The sequence below is a fragment of the Danio rerio genome, chromosome 25 (assembly GCF_049306965.1).
Source record: "Danio rerio strain Tuebingen ecotype United States chromosome 25, GRCz12tu, whole genome shotgun sequence".
Classification (NCBI taxonomy): Eukaryota; Metazoa; Chordata; class Actinopteri; order Cypriniformes; family Danionidae; genus Danio; species Danio rerio.
The window spans coordinates 17,773,947-17,796,628 of NC_133200.1; the positions used below are offsets into that span (position 1 = coordinate 17,773,947).

The window sequence follows — 22,682 nt, forward strand, 5'->3', positions numbered from 1 at the left end:
GGCTTGGGCAAAATACACTTAATACACCGCACACTTAATAAGGTAAACCTGTCCGACTGCTTGTTAATGCAATTTTCTAATTAGCCAATCACATAGGATCCATCCTGTCTTGTATCAATCATAACAAACAGTGGCTGAAAGTCCAATGAGCACACACTGTTATTTAAAGTATTTTCTAGAGATACCACATCTAAAAATAGAGCATTGAGACCTAGACCAAATTCTAAAATTTTAAATGAGCATAATGGTTTAAAGACAGATATGGCCCTACACACTAAACAATGCTAGCGTGAGTATGTAAACACTGCCTGGTCCTGTCATGTAAATCAGGTGTGTAGGTTGAATTACCGAGTTTAATCTGGACTATCTAATGTCATCAGGAGAGCTGCAAGCTCCCATAAGAAACATTATCAGGTGAAGAGTTCATCTTGATAATGGCTATATCATCAACACACTCGGCTGGAGGTCTAGGGCTTGCCAAGACGTACTTCATCAGACACCAAATCCAAATCAGTCATCATATACCATGTGAGACTAGAGATTGATTGAACAGTCTTGCTGTTTTAAACTTGCTATTAGTGCATTGAAGAAAAAGTCTGCAATTCACATGCAATACTAAATATAATTTTATTCTGTTTGTTTAAACTGTTTTCTGAAGATACACAGAACAGTAGCTAAGATTGTGCACTGGAGACTACACCACAGAGCTGGTAAATAGATAAACACAAGGATTGAGTCGAAAACTTTCACCTTTGTGCCCTTAAGCAAAGCACTTAACCCTGAAGTGATCCAGAGCAATCGTAAAGGGTCAAGGTTAGGCTGGTTAACAAGATCCAGTTAGCTTGCTAGAGACCTTAACTAACCTACTGTAAGTTCTGTTTACCAGAAAGTGCTTTTGCACATAATGCTTTAGGCAGACATTTTTGACAAGAGTCTTGTGCATAAAATTTCGTGCCAACGGAATATGTTTTTGCATTGCATTGCACTGGTTTTAAAAGGTTTTCCTGTAAATCGGCTAACAAATGTTTTTTTTTTTTAAATGGTCTTTTTTCAATGTACCATTAAAATAATACTGGTCATCCTCAAAAGACAAACGCATGAGTGGACAATATAAGGCAGAGAATTTCAGGGGAGTGTTAGTTCAACACTGCAACTAGAATTGCTCATGGACTCAGCACTGAACAAAGTAAGGATCTGGCAAACTGCATGGTTCTCAATTCCAATGCTCTGCACATTTTACTGTATATGTTTTTCTTTGCACTTCAGATAATTGTTCTAGGGGCGAGGCAGTGGCGCAGTAGGTAGTGCTGTCGCCTCACTGCAAGAAGGTAGATGGTTCGTTGGTTCGAACCTCGGCTCAGTTGGCGTTTCTGTGTGGAGTTTGCATGTTCTCCCTGCGTTTGCGTGGGTTTCCTCCAGGTGCTCCAGTTTCCCCCACAGTCCAAAGACATGCGGTACAGGTGAGTTGGGTAGGCTAAATTGTCCGTAGTGTGTGTGAATGTGTGTGTGGATGTTTCCCAGAGATGGGTTGCGGCTGGAAGGGCATCCGCTGTGTAAAAACTTGCTAAATAAGTTGGCGGTTCATTCCCCTGTGGCGACCCCGGATTAATAAAGGGACTAAGCCGACAAGAAAATGAATGAATATTTGACTCAAATGCATTTTAGTTTGTAATATATGAATATAAATTGTATTTATTTACAGAGATAGATATATCCAGCATGTTCGATTCCTCATCTGGGCTGTGTACAATACACCACAAAGTCTAGCCAACCTCCATTGTTGGGGCAAGATTGAGACTCCAGCATACCTGTTATGCTCTGATAGGGGATCATTGCAACACCTAATGAGCAGCAGTCCAAAGGCCCTTGTGGAAGGGTGCTACAGTTGGCGGCATGACCAAGTGCTAAAAGCGGTGGCAAAAAACATATGCAATGCCATCATCTCTGGGAAGTACCATTTTACATCAAAAAGGAGGATTGACTTTGTGAAAGCTGGGGAGGAACCCTGCCAACTGCAAAGAAAGAGATCAAACCTCCTCCACTCAGCCCCTGACTGGAAGTTGCAAGTCGATGTGGAGAAGCATTAAAAGTTCCCACAGCACATAGTTACAACATCCCGCCTGTTACGATTGACCGGGTGGATGGAGGCAAAAAAGTGTCACAGAAGCCGCTGGTGAAAGTGAAGAGTGATTTATTTACACAAAGTGAAAACAAAAATCCAGAAAAACAGGTGAAAGTGACAAAATAACAATAAAGAAAAATAAACTATTCTATATTTACAATGTATATACAGGCTTGTTCAGCTAAATCAAGTAAAAGTTTTACTTATTTTGTCTTTAGTACTTCTATGTACCGCAACTTGGTCAGCTTCAGTTTTTAAATGTACTTTAAAAAATAAATATTGTATTGATATGGTTTCCTTGTACTGGAAGGGCATTTGCTGCGTAAAACACATGCTGGAATAGTTGGTGGTTCATTCCACTGTAGCAACCCCTGATAAATAAGGGATTAAGCCTAAGGAAAATGAGTGTATTGTAACTATGCCTTTAAGGCTGTTCTGCTAGTATCGTATAGCCACAACTACAATTCCCTGATTATTCAGGGTACTCCACAGCAGAATGAACCACCAATTACTCTGGCATATGATTTTTTTATGTGGTGGATGCCCTTCCAGCCACAAACATTTAATGATTTAAAAATAAATCAAGCGTTAATAAAGTGTTCTCGAAGTCCAATTTCCGCTCTATAAATGCAGAATCGTACAATATGTGCAATACTGATTTCTTTTATTAACAGTGCAACACAAATCTTCCCATGCTTAAATTAGAAAACATGTAGCAGTAAGTGCAGATGGACGGTATGTTCCTCACACAAACTGGAGCTAAGGATAGCACCGCACCACATTCAGTAAATCTCACCCGCAGTCAAAGGAATGGTGGGAACACAACACCTCCACTAGAAGAATTGAACCCAGCACCAGTCCAAAGCGGCAAGCTGTTTCCATGGCAGTGTGACTTGTTGAGCAGAAGTGGGCTTTCTCTCAGAGACTTGCCTCAAGGTCTTTACTGCTTCTCACTCTGATTAAAACGAGCGTCTTCGCTAAAAGAAATGTGCCTATTTTTCCACCAGCTGACGGATTCATGTGATCCGCCATTAGGCGATTGTTTACAATGGAAGCTAAGATGCACATCATCTTGTAACACTTATTTTTCAGACACATTAAATCAGTAAATCCATGACTAATGTTAAGCAATGCATTGCCTGATTCCCTTCACACAGTATGCAAAGAAAGCAACAGTCACTCAAGATGAGAATGTATTCAGAAGGATAAGGAATAAAGGATTGTTTTTCCCCCCAAGTTTTTTCTATTCCAAAATAGATCATTAATTAAGTCTTCATTAGCATCTCTGGTTCTGTCCAAAACCTTTAAAATCCATAGAACTTTCCATAAAAGATTATTTAGTGAACAAAAGTTTCATTAGATTATTCAAATGTTCTTTACAGTAGGAACTACATTTTTCTTTTAAGAACTAATGACTGAAAAGTTCTTTGGGCAAACAAAAATAGCCAAAATAGCACTGGAACCTTTAATTTTAAAATGTACACATTTTAAAACATTCATTTATTCATTTTCCTTTGGCTTAGTCTCTATTTCAGAGGTCACCACAGCAATTTAGCTTACCTAATTCTCCTATAATCCATATCTTTGGACTGTAAGGGAAACCGGAGCACCCGAAGAAAACCCACACCAACACCAGGAGAACATGCAAACTCCACACATAAATGCCAACTGGCCCAGCCAGCACTCGAACCAGCGACCTTCCTGCTGTGAGGCAACAGTGCTAACCACCGAGCCACCATGCACCCCATTTCAAAACCATAATTTATGATAATAAAATGATACAAATATTATAGTCAGTTTATTATCCACCATGCTTTCTTGACAAGAATGAGCATGTTGAACTTGAGCCTGCTGTTTGTTACTTGACCTTGTATATTTGCTAATTTTAAGTGGAGAGTTAAAAGACGTGTACTTTGAATAAAAAAGAGTGGTATGTGGAATTGGATATACTGGTGAAATGGAGTGTATTGTGAAGAAATTACATGTAATAATATTGAGCTTAAACACTGCGTCTTCACCACCGCATTACCAAACCACACTGTTTAAACTTTTATGATCAATTAGTCCTGACATTATATGTCAGGTTTTAGGTCATTGTAACTTATTAAACTAAGTTATGCAAGCTGTTTTAAGTCAGTTTAACATAATATAAGTTCATTTGATTCAGCATAAAAATTTAAAGCAACCAGGATTTTTTTACAGTGCAGAAACCATAAATATCACAGTGGAATGATATAAAATGGATATTTAATAAGAAAAATTAGTATTGCAGATTAATTTTTTAAAATGATTAGTTTAAATTATAATTTTAAAATACTTATGAACAAAGTTAAAGCTTGTATGAAATCAAAATTTACAATTACTAATTTGCCAGGGCACAATGTTATTTTTTAGTTTAGATGAACAAGTAATCCATTCATTGTTAATGAATATATATATATATATATATATATATATATATATATATATATATATATATATATATATATATATATATATATATATATATATTTTCTTTTTTTTTTTTTTTTTTAGGTAATCTTCAGTCAAAATCTGTCCATTTGCTTCTGCTCTAGAATGACAGTCCTTTTCTCATGATGTCAGCTTGAGGCTAACAGGATGAAATGCAAAAATAAAGCAGTATGAGATACGTCATTGTACATCCATAAAAGTCTGCAGGAACTTCTGGTTCACTTGAAATTTTAGTAATTTGATTGAGTTGTTGTAATTTTTAGTAGTCTTTAAAAGTGTGTGTTTTAATACATTTTCTTTACATTTTTAATTCACTTTTTTGTGTGTTTGAGTTTTAGGTTTATTATGGGCTTATCCTTATTTGCTCTTTTTTTCTAACAAGATCTGGCAACACCAATGAATAAAGATGTACCTCTTTCCCTGTAATTATTTGCATAATTCTGATGCCTGTTTAAATACATTATGCCATACATTAAAAAAAAAAAATTCAAGTTACTTATTTAAAATGAGCTGAAACAAGACAATTTTTATTTTTATTTTTTTCGGGAAAGCTTCATTATTTTATGTTGAATCAACTTAAATTTGTAAAAACTAATAACTTAATTTCTTCATGTTGTCTCAACACAAATTGATTGTGTGAAACCTAGGACTTTTTACAGTGTATTCAGTATATTCAGTTCAGTACACTAAAATGCAGGCTTCCACATGATTACTTCATGTTGTCCCAACACAAATTGATTAAGTTGAGTTAAAAGTTAAAGTACCCCCCCCCCCCAAAAAAAAAATAAATAAATAAATAAATAAAATTGATTACCTGCATCTTTCATCAGTTAATTTGATGCATAAATGATGACAAAATGGTTACTTTTTGATGAACCATCCCTTTAAATAAAAATGGCAGTGCTGATCTTGCAGTTGTATTTGGTAACAGACGTATGTTACGCTCTGTACATTACTCTCTGTGTCCATGTTTTACAGGTACAGCGCAATGATCCGGGGACAAATGTCACCAAACTGTCATCATTAAATAAAATTAATGGCAGTATTCTCAAAACAGATCCACAGGAGGTTGTAATAGGGCACACACAGTTTCATAGCCGGTTTATGAGTTTGCCATTGGATCAGAAATCCAAACCCCACAGGATGCTGGGCTAAGAAAGTCATTGCCAATAAATAAAATATTAATAATAATAATATATGAAAATATCTTCTTTATGAACACTCCCTCGTCAATAACTGGACCAACAAAATTCCCTAAATATATTAATTGTTTTTTGAGACCATGGTACTTAATTCATACAGCTGAAGTCAAAATTATTAGCCCTCCTCTGATTTTCTTTGTTTTTTTTTTTCTATATTTTCCAAATGATGATCAACACAGCAGGGAATTTCTCACAGTATTTCCGATAATATTTTCTCTTTTGGAGAAGAAAGTCTTATTTGTTTTTTTCGGCTAGAAATTATATATATATTTTTAAAACCATTTTATAAGCAATATTAATAGCTCCTTACGCAATATCTTCTTAACAAACCCTTGTTATACACTCACTGGCCACTTTATAAAGTACACCTGTCCAACTGCTGATTAACACAAATTTCTAATCAGCCAATCACATGGCAGCAACTCAATGCATTCAGCCATGTAGACACGGACAAGACGATCTGCTGCAGTTCAAACCGAGCATCAAAACGGGGAGGAAACAGGATTTAAGTGACTTTAACTGTAGTATGGTTGTTGGTGCCAGACGGGCTGGTCCGAGTATTTCAGATACTGGGGATCTACTGGGATTTGCATGCACAACCATCTCTAGGGTTTACACAGAATGGTCCAAAATAGAGAACATATACAGTGAGTGGCAGTTCTGTGGGCGCAAAAACATTGTGTCAATGCCACAGCCTACCTGAGTATTGTTGCTGACAATCTTCATCCTTTATGACCACAGTGTACGCATCTTCTGATGAATAGTTTCATTTTATAAAGTGTCAATCCTCTTAGACTGGTTTCTTGAATATAACAATGAGTTCACTGTACTCTAATGGCCTTCACAGTCACCAGATCTCAATCTAACCTTTGAGATGTGGTGGAACAAGAGATTTGCATCATGGATATGCAGCCGACAAATCGGCAGCAACTGCGTGATGCTATCATGTCAATATGGACCAAAATCTCTGAGGAATTTTTCCAGTACCTTGTTGAATCTATGCCACAAAGGATTAAAGTAGTTCTGAAGGCAAAAGGGGGTTTAACCTGGTACTAGTAAGGTATACCTAATAAAGTGGCCAGTGAGTGTACAATGACTTGCCTAATTACCCTAATTTGCCTAATTAAACTAGTTAAAGCTTTTAAATTACACTTGAAGCTGAATCCTATCTTGAAGATAAAAATAAAACAAATCAGTTACTAGAAAGAAGTTTTTAAAACTATTGTTTAGAAATGTAAAAAAAAAAAATCCATCAAACAGAAATTGGGGAAAATAAACGGGGGGCTAATAATTCTGATTTTAACTATATACGCCATGGTAGGAGACTTTATTTGAACCACTAAAAAGAAGTTTCTGAAATGGGTTTATTTTTGTGCGCGTATTGCTGCATGTTATGACTCATTGTTTTGGAAAATGCATTAAAGTGCACCTACCTTTTTCACCAAAGGAAGGCTAATGTTTTTCTCCTTTTTGAGCGTCTCAAGCTTCTTCCTTGCAGCTTTTCTATTCAAAGAGAAAACTGTTTTAGCAAATGCTATAATTATGTTTAATAGAACATATTTATAAAGGCCATTATGCTTGGATATGATATAAAGTATCGGATTCAGAATGCAGCTATGGATGAAATGGAACACTCTTTGTTGCTATAGATTTATTAGGTATGGGTTTTAGTGTAATGAAGGTCTGATAAATAATAATGTTGTAATTTAGAGCAACTAATAATTAATTGACTGTTGGTCAGAATAACAAATGTTTTCTTTTAATGGTGGTGGTGGTGGTGGTGATTCATGATGATTCCACACAACAATTCTTAAGTCTTTTAAAATTGAAATGTTGGAATGGTGATGTCTACAACTGTTTCTCAACCATGTTCCTGGAGGACCACCAGCTTTGCACATTTTCCATGTCTCCTTAACCAAACACAATTGATTGAGATCATCAGCGCATTAGCAGAGACTGAAAACCTGTTATAGGTGTAACAGTAAAAGGAGACATCCAAAACATGCAGTTCTGGTGGACTTCTAGGAGCGTGGTTGAGAAACACTGGTCTACAACATGGAGCCTTCTTTGTGATTTTATGCTAAAAGAAAAAGAAACATTTGGGAAAAAAGGAAACTGAGAATTTTATGCATTATACAACTTTTATAGATCAGAATGTGTCCTGTTTAATTTTAATATGTGTGCAAAAATAATGACAGATATTTTAAAAATAGTATCAGATATTTTACCATGATTTACAGAATAGTTTATACCAGGGTTGTCCAAACTCAATCCTAAATGGCCGGTGTCCTGCATATTTTAGTTTAGACCACAACTAAACACACCTGGACCAGCTTATCAAGCTCTTTGTAGGTATTCTAGAACAATGTTTCTCAACCACGTGACTGGAGGACCACCAGTTTTGCACATTTTTCATGCCTCTTTGACCAGACACACCTGATTGAGATCGTCGGCTCATTAGCAGAGACTGAAAGACCTGTAATGGGTGTGTCAGACAAAGGAGACATGCAAAACATGCAGTGCTGGTGGTCCTCCAAAAACGTGGTTGAGAAACACTACACTAGAAACTTCCAGACAGGTATGTTGAAGGAAGTTGGAGCTAAACTATGCAGGACACCGGCCCTCCAGAACCAAGTTTGGACACCCCGGGTTTATAAAATGGATGAATGACATATTAGTAGACTCTATTTAAGGACCACAAATCACATCAAAATACAAATGAATTCTGATTGTCATAACTCTATCCCCACAGCAATAAGTTTTTAATCATTTAAAATACAATACAATTTAGTATAATCTTTATATTTTTATACAGTATAAAGTACAGATCAGATTATACAGTATGTTGTCTCCTTTTTACATAGATATACCTTATGAATATCTTGGATTATTGTTTCAAAAAGTTATTATACTAGGGTAGACACTATATCTAAATTAAGGTTCATTTTTATGAACGGCATTTATATATGCAAACAAAGAAATAAATAAATTCCAAAACCAAAAGTTTTGTACAATTGAAATAATAATAATTATTATTATTAAAATTATAATAATAATAATAGAGCAATTCCAGCATTATGCCATTATGCATGTGACATTTGCAGTAAAAACTCAAAACATAAATAAAATATATGTTAACATTATATTGAAACATCTGTTTATATTTTACAAAACAACTAAGCTTATGGGATCAGAAAAATATCAATCTGTAAACATTTTTTAGACTTTAAAGGTAAATAAACATGGATGTTTATGGATGTGACCAAAAAGTCTGCATGTTTGCAGTATACCGCATATAGAAATTCTGTAAATTAAACTGCACAACCCAAAAGAAACAACACTGATCAAAAGGATAGAGTTGGCTCTCTATAGAACAAAAATGATTGATTTTATTTATTATTCATTTTTGTATTTATGATGGAAAAAAAGGCTCCGTTGTGGATGTGAAAGATGTGAAACTTGTGTGATTTTGGTAAATCAAATATTATTGTTTGAGAACATTGACCGAGACATTTTTGAGAATTTTTACAGTCCTGTAAGATACAGTCTAGACAAAAAAAACTTAGTAAGGGTTTGTCTATTTTGCTAAAAAAGTATTTTTTATAGCAAAGTTGACATTTGCATGGAATTGCTTACTAAAAACAACAACAACAACAACAACAACAACAACAACAACAACAACAACAACAAGCTGTTAATAAAACATAATAAAAATGTTGCTTAACTCCCTCACCAAGAAAAAATTGTTTGGATTACTCCTACTGTTGCTAGTTAACACACTCAATGCATTTTTTCACATCCTTTCTAAAATATTAGCCTCTACCCAGTGGTTATGTCAGTTTATGGTAAAAGTACCATAATTAATACATATTGAAAAATCCTAAGATAAGAAAATTAAGACCAATTTATTTAAAAACATAATCAAAATAAAACATTTTGAATACTAAATCATCTTTATTTTTTTAAGTATGCCATACAATATTTCAGATTCTCATTTAACATGTTTTTATTACAATAAAACCTAAATCATGTGTAGTGGTGCAACATGATTATGTTTGTTTATTTTTTTGTAAACCAACAATGCTGTGTAGTGCAAACCACTATTTAAAACAGTCACAATATCGTCAACCATTTGGTAGAGCACGCAGTTAAAGGGTTAAGCATCAAATTAGCATTTAAAATAATACAACTTCACATCTTATTACTGATATTGTGTATATTTATTCTACTTTTTCTCTACACATTATATTTTCTACAGTATATTTATAGTTGATAGAATTTACTGCCAGTCAACAGTGCTGGAAGCTGTACTGTAATCTACTAGTGACCCCAACTGGCTAAGAACGTATTTATTTACATAGACTGCACATGACTTCCTCCAGAGATTTGTCAATTTCACGCTTTGTACATCACATAATGTACAACCGCCTTCAGATATTCTTGTTTGCTTTTTCATAACGTTGATCTCTTTAATACAAATTTAAACATATACAAACAACAGGTGAAACAAATAGGCCTGATTAAACAACACTTCAACACTGTAACTCATGAGTGTGTCAACTTACTTTTTGTCCATAGCGTCTCCTTTAATAGCGTGTCCAACATTTATCCACTTGATCCATGTTCAACAGATCAGTCTCTGTTTGATGGAGAAGTGCGCGCGCTGTAGTAAAACGGGCGCGCGCAAATTGAAGCTGAGGGCTGAGGGCGGCAGGCAGGGGGCGCGCATCCCACGCAGCTCTCCTTCATTTTGTGGTAGTCGCTGTAACCATGGCGACGGCGTTCCTGTGATTATGAAACGTGATGTATTTTTGGATTTTGATTGATAAATATGAATGCAGCGTGCAATAACCATTCAGTCAACATTTCCTCTTTCTTTCAAAAAAATCAACTTGCACAGTATTGCTATAATTAACTGGTACATTTATATTATTATAACAGCAAGAGGGTCGCTGGTTCGAGTCACAGCTGGGTCAGATGGCATTTCTGTGTGGAGTTTGCATGTTCTCTCCGTGTTGGCGTGGGTTTCCTCCACGTTTTCCCTACAGTCCAAAGACAATCGCTATAGGTAAATTGGATAAGCTAAATTGACTATAGTGTATGTGTGTGAATAAGTGTGAATGGGTGTTTCCCAGTGATGGGTTGCAGCTGGAAGGGCATACGCTGTGTAAAACATATGCTGGATAAGTTGGTGGTTCATTCCGCTGGGGCAACCCCTAATTAATAAAGGGACTAAGCCGAAAAGAAAATTAATAAATAATAATAATAACAACAAAAAGGATAAATAATATATTTTTTAAATTATTAAATCAATACAAATAATTAAAAATAGACTATAATCCTATACTGGCATGACAAATGTTACAAATGTATAATAATAATTAAATAGAAATACAAAACAAATCTGAAAAACTGTACATTTAACAATCGACTTTATGGATAAGACTGTAATAATAAATAATAAATAAATGATTAATTTATAATAATCTAGATGTGTGTGTGTGTGTGTGTGTGTGTGTGTGTGTGTGTGTGTGTGTGTGTGTGTGTGTGTGTGTGTGTGTGAGTGTGTGTGTGTTTGCGCATCACTGATTTGTTTATTTGTCTTCCCTCTCTCTTCTGTATTCCATTTTGTTTATTCGGCCTATACATTTTATTCTTGTTCTTCTTTGTATTCTTTTTGTTGTTGTTACTACATTGTTAATACCAGCAATAAATACATAAATAAGAATTATGTACTGTGTTTGGATTTTTAAATAGTAACGGCTTAAAAATACCTAAATCTGTAAATAAAGCAAAAATTACTAGATTACATCTTTCAAGGGGAAAAAATCATTATACATTGCCGAATGGAAAACTCCAAGTTAGACATACAGCAAAAATGACCGAAAATTTAGTTCATTTACAATAGCCTTCTATTTATAAGAAATATAATTTATTATTAATCACAGTTAAATTGTATATTTTTTTTCATATTTAAAAAATATTTTTTGTCGTTAAATTTAATTTTTTTAAATGTAATTTTAATAAATACCGATCAAAAGCCTTTATGAAAGACTTTATATTAAATGTATTAATGAGCTATTAATTGTCAATGTGTCAACATCTTGTCACAAAACTTTAAAAAGCGCATAAAACAAACGTTCTTTCTTGATTTTTATGTCTGACATACCAAATATAATCTCAATGATCATCAAATAAATCATATTTTACACATGACTTTGAACATTTGGTCATGCATGCTTTTTTGTAAACTCATGTAGGCCACATGCTGATGATGTAACAATGTCCTCATATTTTCCTGAGGTTTTGAAAAGAGACAGTAGCGTGTGTGATTTAGGCTTTGAGAGACAAAGAACTCAATAAATGTGTCACTCCAGCTGAAACTGATACAGCATGCATCTTTAATAGAGGTGCTGACTATGTGACAGAAAACAAATCTTGTATTCACACCTCATGCCTCTTTTCAATGACAAGTGTCTCCCATCTTAAATGATACAGGGACATGAAATACTAAACTATCAGACTGTTGCTGCACTGAAGGTATTCAGTGGACCATATAGGTGTCAGATTCGAACCTTCATAAGCAATGGGACAATTTGTTTTTCCTTTGTATATACACATGTGTGTGAATGGGACAACATATTGAAAATGAAAATAAATAAATAATTAGCAACCATGTTTTTTTGGTAGATTAATTACCATTGTAAGCAGAGTTTACTACTACCATATAGAACAAAACTGTAGTTAATTTATATTGTTTATATATTTACCATAATTTATATTTACCAAACTACAAAAACATTATTTTTGTATGTGTGAATGTGTGTTAAAACTTTTTAAGTCACTTTAATTAAAAATAAAGTAACTAAATGTGTATAATTAGTTATTTTATAAGCAAAGTAATGTAAAAAGTGTGTGATATGTTTGCATTTTTTAAGATTAAGTTAGGCTTAAAATATAAAAATAAGTTACTTTTAATAGCTACTTCACTCAGCACGTTATTATTATAGGTTATAGTATTTTTAAAAAATAAAAACAATAGCTTCATTCATTCATTCATTCATTCATTTATTCATTTTCTTGTCAGCTTAGTCCCTTTAATCCAGGGTCACCACAGCAGAACGAACCGCCAACTTATCCAGCACATTTTTACGCAGCGGATGCCCTTCCAGCCGCAACCCATCTCTGGGAAACATACACACACACACACACACACACACACACACACACACACACACACACACACACACACACACACACACACACACACACACACACACACTCATACACTACTATTTAGCCTACTCAATTCACCTGTACCGCATGTCTTTGGACTGTGGGGGAAACCAGAGCGAACGCAGGGAGAACATATAAACTCCACACAGAAACGCCAACTGAGCCGAAGTTCGAATCAGCGACCCAGTGACCTTCTTACTGTGAGGCTGTGAGGCGACAGCACTACCTACTGCGCCACTGCATTGTCATAACATTAGCTTGAATAAATAAATAAATAAATGAATAAAGTCTATAATAAATGTATAAAAACACACACACACAAACACACACACACACACAAACACACACACACACACACACATTTATTATAGACTTTATTCATTTATTCATTGCATTTATTTATAAATAAATATAACGATAGAAATAAAATAAATTGTATTTATTATATCCCTTAGTAAACAGATATATTGTATTTTAATGATAAAATAAGTTAATTAAGAATACATTTAAATAAAATATATTATATCTGTTAATTACTTTGTTTATTTTTCTCTTCCTAAATGTATTTATTTACCTATTAATTTATACATACATACATACATACATTCAAATGTAATAAATTCCATAAACAATATGAAGCACAACTGGAAAATTTGAATTTGCAGACCTATATATATATATATATATATATATATATATATATATATATATATATATATATATATATATATATATATATTGACCTTATAATGTTTTTAAAAATTTAAAACTGCTTTTATTTTAGCCGAAATAGCTGAAAGTTTCTCCAGAATAAAAATTATTATCAGACATACTGTGAAAATTTCCTTGCTCTGTTAAACATTGTTTGGGAAATATAAAAAAGATATAAATAAATTGATGCATGTTTCATTTTTCCAGTGTGATAAATAATATTCATATAAATATGATCCATAACTAGTAATTTACTTTGAAAAAATATGCATTTGCAGAACAATTTATTTATAAATGAGACATTTTAAACAACAAAGGCCAAAATTAGTTTGCAAATGTTTTAAATGCAGTAAATCACACTAATAGTATATTCTCATGTATATATATTCAGCATTACCATGTTTATAATTGTGTGCAGCTAACTTTAAAACCACTAAAAAAAGCTTTCTCATTAGTCACCTTCTGCATTATTCCAGTTAGTGTATGATATAATTATAATTAGGCAATAATAAATAAATATATACAAAATGGTTAATAGTAAAGTGAGAGTGTCTATAAGGATGCTACAATGCTCAGATTTCTTGTTAGTTTTTCTGAAACTGTAGGCAACTGTCTTCATGTTTTGTGCACAGAAGCTCCAAGGATTGCTTCGCCAGGTAGTTTATCTGTAAAAACAAATGTCAATAATAAATGTTCATTCATTCATTGTCTTTTCGGCTTAATCCCTTTATTAATCTGGGGTTTCCACAGCGGAATGAACTGCCAACTTATCCAGCATGTTTTACCTTCAGCTGCAACCCATCACTGGGAAGCATCCATACACACTATCAGTAATAAACAATAATTCATTTTGATGGCAGCTGGAAGAACTTCTTTGCATTAAAGAGTCAAACTTTATTACTGCATTTATTTTTCTATTGCTAAATGTATTTATTTATCTATTTATTTATACATGCAAACGTATATATTTTTATTTATTTATTCAATTGTTTGTTTTCCAGGTTTAGTCCGCCATATACAGCGAGTAGTTTGAGTTTAATAAAACCCGAAGAATAAAACATTTTTAACAAGAATATTTAGCTTATTTTGGTCTGTGTTGTATCTTAAGTAATAAAAACGCATTATTGTGGAAATATTTAAGGAATAAAATCCCAAGCAGGCTACAGCAAATCTGTTGAAACAAAACTGTTGTAATTTTGAGTGGAATCTGCCGTTGCTAACCGCAAACTAGCCGATCAGCTGACAGCTAACTGTGAAAACAAGTGGAGGTAAGCAGGAAGTGTCTTTTTAGCCTACAATAACGGACAAAATACTTAAAAATGAAATAATAATTAATCTCAATTATACGACACATACGTTTATAACACATTTAAGTTAGTATGTGGTTGTTTCGTCTAGCTAACGCGAACTCGTTTCCTAGCATTTAAGTTAATTCATTCAATTTAGATGAACTGTTAGCTGAAATAACATTTAAATGTTTATTAGCTCGTTATATATATAAACTATTTATGTCTTAAACGAAAAAAAATATTAGTTCTTATATTTTACAATGCATCTAAGCAAGATATTCGTATTTTCCAAAAATATTCTGCAGAATGCTGTATGTCAAATCCTACGAAGCTCCCTACCTAGGCAGCATATTCCTAATGAAATGATTATCTGTAATCACCTCTGTATATTGCGTTTGGCCTAAAATCTAATATGTTTTATGCCTGTCTCCTCCATACAGGCGAAAATGAGGAAAAACAAAGGGAAAACCAATACAATTGAGAAAGAGTTTGTGTTTGAGTTCAAGGCAGGAAAACATCACTGTGTCCTCAAAGTGCCGCTTAAGTTTCCCCTCAAAGAAAATGTCAGTGATCTTCATGGCCGAATCATGCTGCTTCATAGAATCCCCTGTTTCGTGGAAACTGGTAATTTATTAATGTTTACGAAGTGAATGGAGTATTGTATGAGTATGCGCATGATTATTTAGCATGTTATTTTCTATTAATGAATACATATGTATTAATACTTCAACCTTATATCTGTACTATTGTACATTCACTTTAGACTTGAAAAACAGACTTGGCAGTTTCATTGAGAGTGAAACATTGGCGGATTATGATCGGGATGCAGAAGCAGCCCTTCAGAAACTCACTTCTGGAGAGGTCGACATCAACAAACTTACAAACTTATGGGCTAAAGCCTATTCTGAGGTAAGAGAATAGTCTTATGTAAACAATTATTCATCCTACATCTTTTTTTTAATCTTTCTCTGGTTAAGTGACATACATTTTCAATGTTTAAAGGACTTTTAGCTTAGCTTAGCATAATTCATTGAATCGGATTAGACCATTAGCATCTTGCTGAGAAATGTAAAAAATCTTTCGATGTAATGATATTACACAGCACCCGATAAAAGTCCACAGCTTGGTCACCCGGTAACATCACTGTGTAATCATAAATTATAATGTTTAAAGGACTTTTAGCTTAACTTAGCATAAATCATTGAATCGGATTAGACCATTAGCATTTTGCTGTAAATTGTCAAATACCTTTCGATGCAATGATATTACATAGCACCTGATAATAGTCCCCAGCTAGGTCACAAGGTAACATCGCTGTGTAATAAAACAACATAAGGGAGAATAAATGTTTTTAGTTATAGAATGCAATAATGTTTTTTTATCATATATTACAGCGTTTAAAGGACTTTTAGCTTAGCATAAATCATTGATTCGGATTAGACCATTAGCTTTTTGCAAAACCTTTCGATGCAATGATATTACACATCGCCTGATAATAGTCCCCAGCTAGGTCACTAGGTAACATTGTTGTGTTATAAAACCACATACGGGAGAAAAAATATTGTTAGTTAAAGAATGCTGTAATGTTTTATAATTGTATATCACAATGTGTAAAGGACTTTTAGCTCATCAAAAATCATTGAATTGGATTAGACCATTAGCGCCTTGCTGAAAAATGTCAAAAATCTATAGATGCAACAATATTACACGTCCCCAGCTAGGTCACTAGATAACATTGCTGTGTAATGATACCACATGAGAGAGAATAAATGTTTTCAGTCATAAAATGCAATAAGGTTTTACAATCATATATTACTATGTTTAAATTACTTTTAGCTTAGCTTAGCATAAATTATTGAATCGGATTAGACTATTAGCATTTTGCTTAAAATTGTCAAAAAGGTTTTGATGCAATGATATTGCACAGCAAAATAGTCCTCAGCTAGGTCACTATGTATGTAACATTGCTGTATAATAAAACCACATGAGGGAGAATAAAGGTTTTTTATTATAGAATGAAGTAATGTTTTATAATCATTTATTACAATGTTTAAAGGACTTTTAGCTTAGCTTAGCATAAATCATTGAATCAGATTAGACCATTAGCATTTTGCAAAAAAATGTAAAAAATCTTTGGGTGCAATGATATTACACCGCAAAATAGTTCTCAGCTAGGTCACTAGGTAACATCGCTGTGTAATAAAGCAACATGAGGGAGAATAAATGTTTTTAGTTTCATAATCGTTTATCATACTAATCTTACAGTTTCCTGAAGTTTTAGAATGTAGTTTTTATACGTTTATCAATAAATAAATAAATCCTTCTTGTGAAACTGAATATCTGTCATCATTCCACATTCAAGAAGGTCAACTAGACCATCTGCATTTGCACTTCAAAGTATGGCAGTTTAAATTCTGCTTCCACTTGCTCCAGCAAACTTATAAAAAGAAAGCAGAATCCGCCCCCTCCCTTTTCTTTTCTATGAAGGGCTGTTGGCTCACTGCTACGCACACAGCATAACCATTAACATTTTACAGCAGCCAGACACAAATATACATGGATGCTCTCCAGTCTATTTCAAGGCCATCATATGGCCTTTTAACCACCACCTGGTTGTTTGCGTAAAAAGATTCATATGTTTTTATTTATGGTGGTAATTGAGCTTTCAGGTTGTTCTGCATATTCAAAGCATGTGGGCAAAAGTAATGCTTACAGAGTCAATATTTTATAAAACAGCCATGACTTAATGTCTTTCAGATAAAGTCCTATTGCATCTCTTTAGCAACTAATTATTATTAGTATATGAATATATCAACAAATTATATTTTTTCTATCTTTTTATAAACTCCTTTTTAACTAATACAGATTTTAGGAATTATTTTACTTCATTAACAGTTACTCATGAAACACACCAGAGAAAGTCTCATGCAAAATATTTTTATTTACTATATTGATATTGAAATTTTATTAGAATTTGTCTTTGTGTGAAATTTACAAGGACATATAATTTGCAATTTTAACCCCATTGGAATAATGGAATTTATTTAAATTCCTTTTAGCCAACATTTATGAAACTTACATGTATATTTCTACACTGTAAAACCTCAAAAGTTAAGGAAACTCAAATCATTTGAGGAAACCAATTACAACAAACTAATTAAGTTCAAAAACTAATCCTAATGAGTACTGTGAACTTAATTAATTTGAGTAAAAGAAACACTTTGAGCACAGTAAAACCAAATAAATTAAGAGAACCCAAACCAACTGAGTACTTTAAAACCCAATAAGTTAATGCAACTCAAACCGTTTGAGGAAGCCGAATGCTACAAACCATTTGAGTTAAAAAACTAATCCATATAAGTACTGAGAACTCACTCCATTAAAGTTGAAGTAATGAGATATTTAATTGACTCATTTCCTTCAACACTGAGTTCAAAACTCTTTTCAAATGAGTAGAATATACTTCCAGTAAATTTTGAGTTAACTACACTCATTTCATTTGATAAAGTTGACTGTTGGGTTTTACAGTGTAAACAACAGATAGTAGAAACATTTAGAATCTTTTTATTTTAGGCGATTTTTTTTACAATGCAATTTTCCCATAGTTGTAAATAGACAACTGAACTAAATAATCAATATACTGGATTTTCTAACAAACTCTTGATTGCTGCAGTTTATTTGAAATATCTTTAATTTTGAATGAACCATTAAAAAAATGGATTCAGTGAATGATTCAGTGACTCGTTCATAATGATTTCACTTATGTTATTCCTTGGTTTACTTAACCAAGGGCACAGATTTGCTCTTGACATTGGTGGGGACATACAGCCCTAGAGTGCATGCATTAAATAGCACAAATTCTGTTTTATGCTTTTAAAAACATGAATAAAGTATTTATTAATATGAAATAAACACAAATAACAATCACGTCCCATGTTGCAAAAGTCCATTTACATACTTTTACTGCAGTCGGGCTTTGAGAAGATATGAATGTAGAGAAATTTAGCTAGGTGTGTGACGCAATTGAAGTGTTTTATCACAATTATTGTTTTTCATAATCATGGAGGCCAAAATCGAAACTAAATTTCCATTAAATTGCACAGCTTTGGTTAATAGTATTACGATGAACCCATAGCGAACTTGACTTTGTGCACATGTAGGTTACTAAGGGTTGATGGAGCATTATTTTATTCTGAAGTTGATTAAAATATTGGTAGGGACATTTTAGTAATTGGTGGATTACACGTCCCCTCTATCCATGCCAATTCTACGTCCTTGCATTAAACAGTCACTAATCATCACATTCTCCGGTAACTATGTAATCAATAGAATCTTTGTTACTTTCAAAAATGTATTATCTCTGTTTTGACCACTATTGCAGACATCAGTGACATGTTTCTATCTGAACTAATAACTTTTCTCTTAAAACTTAAAGTCCATGTGAAATCAAAATTTACAAAGTGTTTTTTTTGCTAGCACATTGTTATTCTTTAGGTGAACAATTAATCTATGCAAGTTAATCTAATGGAAAAATATATATATATATATATATATATATATATATATATATATATATATATATATATATATATATATATATAGTTTTTGTAATCCTCAATCAAAATCTGATTGTTTCTACATTGTTTTATTTGGTTGCTCCGGTTTTCCCGAAAGTCCAAAGACATGCGGTGTAAGTGAATTGGGTAAACAAAATTGTCCATATTGTATAAGTGTATGGGAGTTTCTCAGTACTGGATTGTGGCTAGAAGGGCATCCACTGCGTAAAAAAAGCCTGAATAGTTGGGGGTTCATTCTGCTGTGGTGACCACTAATAAATAAGGGACTAAGGTGAAGGAAAATTCCAACATTTGGAGTGGTGGTCCATCTCAGTTGATGTCAGTTTGACAGCTTAAGCTACAATATTCTTAGCTACACCCTTCTTACCATTAGTTTGCTACAAGAGAATGATGCACACACAAAAAAAAGTGGAATAAAAGTCTCATCAACTTGCAGTTCAAGCAGACTTTAATAATAGTAACAAATATCTTGTCCATACAGTGTGGTTTAAAAGGCTAAAATCGGATGGTGTTTTATTCAACTGCTCTTTCTAAGTCAAGCCTAATCTGAGCGTTTGCTGTGATTTTTGTGCTTATAAAGTATTTTTGTTTACTAATAAGATTTCATGTGTGTTTGAAACAAGTTTGTGATCTTATGACAGCTGTAGTTTATGCAGCTTTGTTAGTGGAACAGTTGGTACAGAATGAGTTTAATTCTTATTCCAGACGACACTGGAACATGCCCGTCCCGAAGAAGCCAGCTGGGATGAGGATTTTGCAAGTGTCTATCATGAACTGATTCACTCTCCAGCCTCCGAGACGCTTCTCAACCTGGAGCATAATTACTTCGTCAGTGTCTCCGAGCTCATCAGCGAAAGAGACATGGAGCTCAAGAAGCTTCAGGAGAGGTTTGTGGAGGAAGTTGAAATTAAATCCGTTTTATGTTGGAAAACTTTTATGGAGTGTTATTCAAAACAACGAACTCTCAAAATGAGTGATTCTATATTCAGTATTCAGTAAATAATTAGCAAGTATTAGGAAAAAAATCATTTAAATTTAAATTTCAGAGCTTTATTTGGTAACACTTATTTAGTTAATTAACTATATTATAGATATTAATTAACACTGAAATACTTCTAAGGCATTTAATAGGCATTTATGGTATTAAAATCAAAATATTGTACATTTGTTATGACCTTTTGATGAATTTAATGTTGAAAAGAACTATTTTTATTTGAAATAGAAATACTTTTACTTTTTAAAATGTCTAAACTCTAATTTATGACAATGTTCAGTCATTTAAAATGAACAAATACCTTTATTTATTTATTAATGTGGACTAGGTGGCTAATCAAAATAAGCATTTTTCTCATATTTATATTAAATGACTCATTTGAACAGTTCAATACCTAAAACCCAAGATTTTTACCAGATGCAAATATATCTTTGGAAGATTTTTTGTTCATTGATAACGAAACAAATTCTGTCTATTTATATTACATTAACCTCTGTCGAGCAAGTGAGTGTTCACAGATAATTCATTTTATGTTTAAATAGTTTAACATTTAAGCTTCTGAATGAGTAACCAAAAATGTCCCAAAATTTAGAACACTCCTGTTCTAAATGTGCACAAACTATTTGTATTTGTCCTTACAGGCAGGCTGTTGAGATGAATAAAGTAATGCAGGAGTTGGGAAAGACCCTGTGTGATCAGGATGTAAATACTGTGGCTGCCCAACACTTCGAAGCACAGCAAGTAAGTTCAATCAGAGAGCCAGAATGAGCTAATTTTAATAATGCATAACATCTAAAAGAATCCTCTTGGTGTTTTTGTGATGGGAAGGTGCTCGAGAGTAAGTGGGCCAGTGAACTGAAACAAGTCACAGGTATTCAGAAACAAGAGTACCAGGAATGGGTGATGAAACTCCACCGGGACCTGCAGAACCCCAATAACAGCACGATAAAGTGAGACAATTTGATTTAGTTTCATTCAAAGAAGTTATGTCAAGCTCAGCAGATTACCTTAATTCATAGGTGTTAAAGTCAATTCCTGGAGGGCCGCAGCTCTGCACAGTTTAGCTCCAACCCTAATCAAGCTCAGCTGATCCAAATTGTCGAGGTGTTCAAAAGAATCTTGAACACCTTTATTAGTTGCATCAGAATCAAGAATAATTTAAAAAGTTTTTTTAACTTTAGGGTTTTTAATGAAAGTTTTTAGTGAACTAACCCTTTTATCAACCTTCAAATAGATTTTAAGCATTATCAACAATCACACATTGGCATTTCTAATTCAAATGATCTAGTTTCAGACATCCCCTCTTTGACAACTTGACACTCTTGTAGCACTTGAGTAAATAGTTTTCACACCGCAACCATGGCAAAACAACAATATATATCATTGTGACTGACGGCCGGCACGGAGCTTTAGAAGTTGAGCCTGTTATGTGTGTTTCAGCGAGGAGATCAAGGTGCAACCGGGTCAGCTTGGAGAGGCTGGAGAAGCGGCAGATCGACTCTTCGAGGAGCAGCGACAGCTGGAGGAGAGCTTCACCATCCACTTAGGTATGGCGTATCCTTGGAGACACGGGGAGCTACAAAACGATACATAAAAATACCCACGTACAACAAAACCTGTGGGTAATTTACGCCCACTTCCAATGTGTTTACAGTCTGTCTAGAAGCAAAAGAAAGGTTTGTTTGTTCATTATATGCGGTTTTGACTTTGGTTTTTCCTCGATTTATCTTTTTTTGTTGATAATTTCCTGCCTAGTACAGTGACATTCCTGTATTTTTAGTAGTGATTTTTGGGAACGCTGTACATAAATTTGATAAGGGTGTAAATCAAAGTTCATTGTCTTTATCAGTGTGTTTATTTTTTTGTTCTGTCAACAATTTATTGGATGCACTATTTTTAAACAGCTGTGTAATAGTATTTCACTTTTGAAAAAAAATTGACATTTGCTAATAAAAAGATCTGCTAAATCAGGGGTGGCCAACCCTGTTCCTGGAGAGCCACCTTCCCGCAGATTTCAGTTGCAACCCATATCAAACACACCTGCCTGTAATTATCACGTGGTGTTCAGGTCCTAATTAA

The 22,682-nt window shown here is 33.6% G+C and overlaps 2 protein-coding genes across 8 annotated transcripts in view; one reads left to right on the top strand and one right to left on the bottom strand.

Moving 5' to 3' along the window:
• The window catches only part of dyrk4 (dual-specificity tyrosine-(Y)-phosphorylation regulated kinase 4), a 62,961-nt gene extending 51,996 nt beyond the window's left edge, over nucleotides 1-10,965 (bottom strand). For both annotated transcript variants that reach the window (XM_073943006.1, XM_068217517.2), the window contains exons 1-2: nucleotides 10,362-10,965; nucleotides 7,230-7,299 (exon numbers count right to left, since the gene is read on the bottom strand). In XM_073943006.1, coding sequence (XP_073799107.1) covers nucleotides 7,230-7,299; nucleotides 10,362-10,372 — 81 coding nt within the window. In that variant the 5' untranslated portion in view covers nucleotides 10,373-10,965. The remainder of the gene's footprint in view (nucleotides 1-7,229; nucleotides 7,300-10,361) is intronic.
• The window catches only part of zgc:154077, a 59,070-nt gene that overhangs the window by 18,602 nt on the left and 17,786 nt on the right, over nucleotides 1-22,682 (top strand). For 5 of the 6 annotated variants that reach the window (XM_073942337.1, XM_073942339.1, XM_073942334.1 and 2 more), the window contains 6 exons: nucleotides 15,473-15,656; nucleotides 15,796-15,941; nucleotides 20,315-20,496; nucleotides 21,245-21,344; nucleotides 21,432-21,553; nucleotides 22,044-22,150. In XM_073942337.1, coding sequence (XP_073798438.1) covers nucleotides 15,479-15,656; nucleotides 15,796-15,941; nucleotides 20,315-20,496; nucleotides 21,245-21,344; nucleotides 21,432-21,553; nucleotides 22,044-22,150 — 835 coding nt within the window. In that variant the 5' untranslated portion in view covers nucleotides 15,473-15,478. 6 annotated transcript variants of the gene reach the window in all.